At 40.2% G+C, this 8,618-nt stretch overlaps 1 protein-coding gene across 4 annotated transcripts in view; it reads left to right on the top strand.

The window, feature by feature from the left end:
* SAMHD1 (SAM and HD domain containing deoxynucleoside triphosphate triphosphohydrolase 1) overlaps positions 1-8,618 on the top strand; it is a 49,760-nt gene that overhangs the window by 6,694 nt on the left and 34,448 nt on the right. Inside the window, exon 3 of one of the 4 annotated variants that reach the window (XM_040638282.1) lies at positions 409-481. The exons of the other annotated variants lie outside the window; for them this stretch is intronic. Coding sequence (XP_040494216.1) covers positions 409-481 — 73 coding nt within the window. The remainder of the gene's footprint in view (positions 1-408; positions 482-8,618) is intronic. 4 annotated transcript variants of the gene reach the window in all.

Below are 8,618 nucleotides of genomic sequence, written 5' to 3'. Positions count from 1 at the left end.
TTTTTTTCCCCCCAAGGTCACACAGATTCTGTGTACAGATGTGAACCAGTTCTGATTTCAAAGTCCTTTTTTATTCTCACTGTGCTCTACTTCAGAGTCCTGCCTTGAGCCATGCAATTTCAGGGTTGTGAGAGAAGATGCCGACTTCAGTTAGATTAAAATAAGTTTGAAGTATCAATTGAGGACTCAGTAGAGACATAGAAGATGTTGAAGTCTGAGTTACCAAGGGCAGAAGCCTAAAGGAGAGTTTCTAGGGGGGTGTATGTTTGAATTATTAATTGTTCCTTTTAATCTGACTTCTCATTATTTTAATGTAGATAATTTAGAGCTGATTATATACTATTATATACTCTAGGGATTATTATTAAGCAAATAATGATAGATTTACTTATGCTGTTATAATTTTAGTACCTTGGGCGACAGAAAGAAGCTGCATAATTATATCCAACAACTGAGTGAAATTCATGTTGATTCAATGAAGGTAAGAGCGATCAGAGTTTATCATATTTTTTTAATATGAAGTGATATAACTTAGAATGAACACATGTAGAATTCATTTTACTTATATTTTTTAAAAGATTTTATTTATTTGAGGAGAGAGAGAGCACATGCACACACACACAAGCTAGGGGAGGGACAGAGAGAGAGAGAGAGAGAGAACCTCAAGCAGACTCCTCACTAAGGGCAGAGCCAGATGCATGGTTCGATACCAAGTCCCTGAGATCATGACCTGAGCCGAAATTAAGAGTTGGATGCTCGGGGCGCCTGGGTGGCACAGCGGTTAAGCGTCTGCCTTCGGCTCAGGGCGTGATCCCGGCGTTATGGGATCGAGCCCCACATCAGGCTCCTCCGCTATGAGCCTGCTTCTTCCTCTCCCACTCCCCCTGCTTGTGTTCCCTCTCTCGCTGGCTGTCTCTATCTCTGTCAAATAAATAAATAAAATCTTAAAAAAAAAAAAAAAAGAGTTGGATGCTCAACTGACAGAGCCACCCAGGTGCTCCTATAGAATTAATTTTATTTATTTATTTATTTATTTATTTATTTATTTATTTATTTATTTAAGATTTTATTTATTTATTTGACAGAGAGACAGCCAGTGAGGGAGGGAACACAAGCAGGGGGAGTGGGAGAGGAAGAAGCAGGCTCCCAGAAGAGCATGGAGCCCGATGTGGGGCTCAATCCCAGAACCCTGGGATCACACCCTGAGCCAAAGGCAGACGCTTAACGACTGAGCCACCCAAGAGCCCCTATAGAATTAATTTTAAAAAGGAAAAAAAAAATTCATTTTTAAAAAGAATGGAAGGAAGTCTGCTTCTCAGTAATAGGATTGTGGTTGATTTTGATACTTCCAAACAGCATTTTCTTTTTTCTCTTTTTCTTTTTATTATTATTTTTTTTAGAGGGTGAGAGAGAGAGAGAGAGAGCGCACACATGTACTGGTTGGGGGAGGAGGGCCAGAGGGAGATAATCTTCAGCAGGCTTCACGCCCAGCTTAGGCCCCTGAGCTGAAATCGAGAGTTGGGCTTTTTTTTTTTTTTTTTTTTAAAGATTTTATTTATTTGACAGAGACAGCCAGTGAGAGAGGGAACACAAGCAGGGGGGAGTGGGAGAAGAAGAAGCAGGCTTCCAGCAGAGAAGCCTGATGTGGAGCTCGATCCCAGAATGCTGGGATCACGCCCTGAGCCGAAGGCAGACGCTTAACGACTGCGCCACCCAGGCGCCCTGAGAGTTGGACTCTTAACCCATTGAGCTACCCAGGCACCCCACAAACTGCATTTTCTAAATTAAGCACAGAATATTTACATCAAAAGAAAAACTAAAATATATTAAGCATACAGAAATGTGTAAGTAGACTACTACCCAACTTGTTAAATCTTTTTTTTTTTAAGATTTTATTTTTTTTCAAAAGAGAGAGAGAGCATGTACAAGCGGGGGAAGGGGGTGCAGAGGGAGAAGCAGACTTCCTGCTGAGCAGTGAGTCCGATGTAGGACTTGGTTCCAGGACCCTGGGATCATGACCTGAGCCGAAGGCAGATGCTTAGCCAACTAAGCCACCCAGGCGCCCTTAAACTTTTCGTTTTACATAACACTTTTGAGAATCATCCACATCGACACACGTAGCTCCACTTTCCCCTCAGTCACAGAATAACTTTTGAAGTTGTACTGAATTTTCATGTCAATTCCGGTAAACTTTTGTGTCAGATATTAGTCCAAAGGATAGATATATTCCTAAAGTTTAATTTATCAATAGTTGTTTATTTCTCATCTCCTAGCTCCTCTAGACCTTAAAGGCCCTGTTTTTCAGACTCAGTGTCCCAAGAATCATTTTAACAAGTGGTCAACTGCCTAGCTTCCATCCCAGAAATTCTGATTGTGGGAATTTACAGTAAGCCCAGTAATGTGCATTTTCCACAAACTCTTTGCGATGATTCTAATATCATAATTAAAGAAATGTTTCTTGGGGTGCCGGGCTGGCTCAGTCAGTAAAGCATGCCACTCTTGTCCTCGGGATTGTGACTTCAAGCCCCATGTTGGATGTAGAGACTACTTTTAAAAGAATAATAAATGAATTAAAAAAAACTTGAAATGTGTCTTGATTGGTTGGTAACAGAAATTGTACCTTATTGTTTACCCTTTTGACATCTATAGATTAAGAATACTTAGTTTCAGGGGCGCCTGTGTGGCTCAATGGTTAAGCGTCTGCCTTCGGCTCAGGACATGATCCCGGCATTCTGGGATCGAGCGCCACATCAGGCTTCTCCGCTGGGAGTCTGCTTCTTCCTCTCCCACTCCCCCTGCTTGTGTTCCCTCTCTCGCTGGCTGTCTCTATCTCTGTCAAATGAATAAATAAAATCTTCAAAAAAAAAAAAAAAGAATACTTAGTTTCAGACCTGGATGAAGGTGGAGGGTATCTCATTCCCCTTTTCCACCCTCTTGCATGATCATCATTTATATTTTTCATCAGTGGTGTTTTAGGTATTTTTACAGCATTCAAGTTATCTAAGATCCCTATGAGAGTACATATTTCAATTTTACTTTTCCTTGTTAGCCTGCGTATTGTCCATTGAAAATCATGTTTGAAAAAAATTTTCTTTAAGATTTTATTTTTTAAATTAATTAATTATTTATTTTTTAAAGATTTTATTTTAGGCAATCTCTACACCCAAGGTGGGGCTCGAACTTACAACCCCAAGATCAAGAGTCATGTGCTTGGGATGGGTGGGTGGCTCAGTCGGCTAAGTGTCTGACTCTTGATTTTGGCTCAGGTCATTCTCAGGGTCCTGAGATTGAGCTTTACTGCTAGGCGTGGAGCCCACTTAAGATTCCCTCTCTCCCTCTGCTGTCCCCGCCCACTTGCATGTGCGTGTGCACACGCGCACATGCTCACTCTCTTTCTCTCTCTCAAAAAAAGTTGCATGCTCTGAGCCAGCCAAAAAAATAAATTATTTATTTATTTTTAAAGATTTTATTTATTTATTAGAGAGAGAGAGTGCACGTGAGCTAGAGGGAGAGGGAAAGAGAATCTGAAGCCGACTGCACTGAGCACAGAGCCCAACAAAGGGCTTGATCCCATGACAATGAGATCATTACCTGTCCCAAACTGACTGAGCAACCCAGGTGCCCCCTGCCTTTTTTTTTAAGATTTTATTTTTAAGTAATCTCTACACTCAAAATGGGTCTTGAACTCACAACCCCAAATCAAGAGCCACATGCTCCATGGACTGAGCCAGCCAGGTGCCCCATGTTTGAAAATATTTAATGAATGTGTTTAGTTCAGTCCTACAATAATTTTACAGGCCAAGTAGTGGTTTTTACAGCAAGTATTTTGTTTGAAGAATAATCAAATCCTAGCCCTTTCTGAAAAAGTTTCCTCATATTAAAATGCTTCATTCTTTTCATGAAAATTTAAATAGAGTGATCACTTATCGAAGATAATATTTAACAATTTTGTCCTGTAGTTGGAAAACAGTTGCTATCCTGTAATCTATTTTGTCTTTCATGAGAAGGGCAGCATAGGGTGTCCTCTTCAGAAAGGGCATAAATAAGTTTTCTTAAGTAGGTGAGATCATCTCAGATGATCTCTGTGACCCCATTTCACAGTTACAATTTACAACAAAATATTTTTGAGGTTATATTCAAGACAGCAGTTCCATTTGCTCACTTCTGTTCTGTTTTTCATCAGAAACAGGAAACTGTCTAACCACATGTATAAATTATAAATTACAGTTATTGAGAACAGATTTTAAATTTACTAAGTACTTTAGTCAGTGAGTCATTGGATAGCAGTGAAATTGATAGCTTATATGATTTTAGCTTCAGCAGTGCAGCTGAACAAATAATTGATTCCTACTCTAATTTGGTATCCACCTCTTATTCTTTTTTTTTTTTTTTTAAGAACAGCTTTAGTGAGATATAGATATAATTCACATAGCTCACGATTCAATCACTTAAAGTCTACAAGTTGAGGCTCCTGGCTGGCTCAGTCGGTAGAGTGTACAAGTCTCGATCTTGGGGTAATGAGTTCAAGCCCCACGTTGGGCATGAGATTACTTAAAAAAAAAAAAAAAAGGTTCTTTATGTATTCTGGATACAAGTCCCTTATCAGATATACAATATGCAAATATTTTCTCCCATTCTCTGGATCATCTTTACTTTCTTGGTGCTATTCTTTAAAGCACAAAAGCTTTTCATTTTGATATAGTCCAGTTTATTTTTTTATAAGTTTTTATTTATTCATTTGACAGAGAGAGAGAAAGAGAGAGAACAAGCAAAGGGAGCAGCAAGCAGAGAGGGAGAAGCTGAGCAGGGAGCCCAACGTGGGGCTCTATCCGAGGACCCTGAGATCATGACCTGAACCAAAGGCTGATGCTTAACCGACTGAGCCACCCAGGCGCCCCTAGTTTTTTTCTTTTTGTTTCTCATGCTTTTGTTATCACATCTAAGAAATCATTGCCTAACCCAAGGTCACAACCTTTTATTCTTGGTTCAGTTTTCTTCATGCTAAATTTAGTTGGCCTCTGAAGCTGGAAATTATGTAACAGCGAGGAGGAGTTATAGTGTTCCACCTAACAGGTGCTAATTTGTGAAATGAATCTTACGTGAGTGAAATGCCTACTTCATGTACTTTCTCTTAATATGTGTTAAATTATAGAATCACCAGCTCTGTATCTTTCTCTGATGGCCCCCTCTCTCTTTTCTCCTGTGTAGAACTGACCACTCCTTTTGTTTCTTTTTCCCCGTTCTCCTTCGCCACTATCTGGAGATATATTCTATTATCTTCCCCAGAGGATAGGAATGGTGCCTTACTCATCTCATCCTCAGTGTTTGGCATATATGGAGACACTTCATAGACAATAGGATTGTTTCTTGGCTAGTAACACAATAGAGCATCATATAATCTTTAAAAGTGACAAGTGTAAGGAGTAGTTTATGTTAAATAATACTGGGAGAATAAAAATAACAGATTATAAACACTGATCAAAACACTTTAATATATTCATACTCGTTAAGAGTTGGGAAAAGAATATGAAGTAATATAACTTGAATTACCAAAAAGTTGTTGCCCGACATTAGGGGAATGGTTTAAAAATGTTAGTTCATCATGGAGCACCTAGATGGCTCAGTCATTTAAGCATCCGACTCTCGATTTTGGCTCAGGTCATGATCTAGGGGTTGTGAAATCGAACCTTCTGTCAGGCTCCATGCTTAATGTGGAGTCTGGTTGAGATTCTCCCTGTCCCGCTGCCTCTGCTCCTCCCCGCACTCGCTCACGTTTGCACAGGCATGCACACACACACTCTCTCTCAAAATAAATTTTAAAATCTTTTTTAAAAAGTTCATTAATGAAATGGAGCCATTACAAGGATAATTATTGTGGTGTCTGGCTCAGTCTGTCAGTCTGTAGATCATGCAACTTTTTTTTTTTTTTAGTTTTTTTTTTTAGCATGCAATTCTTGATCTCAGGTAGTGAGTTCAAGCCCCACATTGGGCATAGAGCTTACTTTAAAAAAAAAAAAGCATAGGGACGCCTAGGTGGCTCAGTCAGTTAAGCCTCTGGCTCTTGATTTCAGCTTAGGTCATGATATCCAGTCATGAAATCAAGCGCCCTATTGGGCTTACAGTCAGCGTGGAGTCGCTTGAGGTTCTCGCTTTCCTCTGCCCCTCCCCCCACTCTCGTGTCCACAATCACATGTTCTGTCTCTCTCTAAAATAAATAAATCTTTTTTTTTAAAAGGGATAATTATTAAGATCTGTAAAATGATTAAGTGCTCACGATACATTTTGACATGAAGCATATTATGATATGTTAAAAATGGTTTTCAGTGAGTTCTTTATTTTTTTATTTTTATTTTTTTTAAAGATTTTATTTATCCATTTGAGAGAGAGAGAGAGAGTGCATGGGGGAAGGGGTAGAGGGAAAGGGAGAGAGAGAGAATCTCAAGCAGGCTCCACACCCAGAGTGGAGCCCTATATGGAGCTTGATCCCACAACCCTGAGATCATGACCTGCCAAAACCAAGAGCTGGTCGCTTAACCGACTGAGCCACCCAGGTGCCCCTCTTTATTATTTCTTTTATAAAGTGGCTTAAATTTACTTTGTTTTAACCAGTTATTACACCTGAAATCTTTACAGTGAAGACCTAGACCCTTAGGGGCGCCTGGGTGGCGTAGTCGTTAAGCGTCTGCCTTTGGCTTAGGGCGTGATCCCAGCGTTCTGGGATAGAGCCTCACATCAGGCTTCTCCACTAGGAGCCTGCTTCTTCCTCTCCCACTCCCCCTACTTGTGTTCCCTCTTTCGCTGGCTGTCTCTCTCTGTCAAAATAAATAAATAAAATCTTAAAAAAAAAAAAAAAAGACTTAGACCCTTAAATGGATTAAAGTAGATTGTAGAATTTTTTTTATGATTTGTAATAACAAGATAGATTCTAGGAGCACCTGCATGGCTCAGTCAGTTAAGCGTCTGACTTTGGCTCAGGTCACGATCTCAGGATCCTGGGATTAAGCCCCATATCCAGTTCCAGGCTCAGCAGGGAGTCTGCTTGTCCCTTTCCCTCTGCCCCTCTTCCCACTCATGTTCTTTCTTTCTCAAATAAATAATAGAAAATATTTTTAAAAATAGATTCTGTTTGAGGTTACATTAATCTTATATAAGGGGAAACGAATAAGCCAATATATGATTTTCTTTCCATTTTACTTAATTTTTTAAAAGATTTTATTTTTAAGTAATCTCTACACCCAATGTGGGGCTCAAACTCACAACCCGATCAAGAGTTGCATGCTCCACTGACTGAGCCAGCAAGGGGCCCCCGATTGTCATATATTTAAAGATTTGGGGGGGCACCTGGGTGGCACAGTCGGTTGAGGATCCTACTCTTGGTTTTGACTCAGGTCATGATCTCAGGGTGGTGAGATCGAGGCCCCGAGTTGGGCTCCAAGCTCAGCGTGGAGTCTGCTTAGGACTTTCTCTCTCTCTCCCTCTGCCTCTCCCCTCCCCTCAAATAAATACATAAATCTTTAAAGATTTTGGAACTTTTCTTGTCTGATAAGGACATCCAAAAGGTTGAATTAACAACATTCACGGTGTCTTCTATTCCAGAGATACTTTGATATCATTCTTGGTATATTATTAGAGGTGACTAAACTTGATATAGTTTATTATGGTGATAAAGTGGCTTTATAAGAGTAGGGTGAAAAAAATTAATACCAATTATCAACCATAAATCTAATCTTTGTTAATATGCATACACATTGTTTAACAAAGTTGTAAATTCTAGTCATTACTTGACTCAGGCTGTCAGTATGCAACTTGAATTGAGCTATTTTTAAAGGAAATAATTTTCTTATCACCAGCATCTTCAGATGTTGAACCAGATGACCCCTTTAAGCTTCTTTACAGCGTTGAGCTTCTCTAATTCATATTTTATATATTTCTGTGTATGGGCATGGTACACTTTAACTATAATAGCATCTTTTTTTTTTTTTTAAGATTTTATTTATTTATTTGACAGAGAGACAGTCAGTGAGAGAGGGAACACAGCAGGGGGAGTGGGAGAGGAAGAAGCAGGCTCCTAGCAGAGGAGCCCGATGTGGGGCTCGATCCCAGAGCACCGGGATCACGCCCTGAGCCGAAGGCAGACGCTTAACAACTGCGCCACCCAGGCGCCCCTAACTATAATAGCATCTTAACATATGGATCTTTGCAGTGACAGTTTAACAGTAGTCATTTATTTATGTATGTATTTATTTATTTTTAAAGACTTTATTTATTTGAGAGCAAGAGTAAGTGAAAGAGAAAAAGCACAAGCAGAGGGAGGAGCATAGGCAGAGGGAGAAGCAGACTTCCTGCTAAGCAGGGAGCCAGATGCGGGGCTCGTTCCTGGGACTTCGGGATCATGACCCGAGCTGAAGGCAGATACTCAACCCACTGAGCCACCCAGGCACCCCAACAGTAGTCATTTAAAACATATTTGAGGGGCAAGTGGGTGGCTCAAGTCGATTAAGCATCTGACTTTGGCTCAGGTCATGATCTCCAGGTCCCGGGATGGAGCCCTGCATCGGGCTCCCTGCTCAGCAGGAAACCTGCTTCTCTCTCTCTCTCTCTCTCTCTCTCTCTCTCTC

Source organism: Ursus maritimus, unplaced genomic scaffold, assembly GCF_017311325.1.
Source record: "Ursus maritimus isolate PB19 unplaced genomic scaffold, ASM1731132v1 scaffold_22, whole genome shotgun sequence".
Lineage (NCBI taxonomy): Eukaryota > Metazoa > Chordata > Mammalia > Carnivora > Ursidae > Ursus > Ursus maritimus.
The sequence above is the reverse complement of the archived record's forward strand: the minus strand, read 5'-3'. Positions and strand labels throughout refer to the sequence as shown.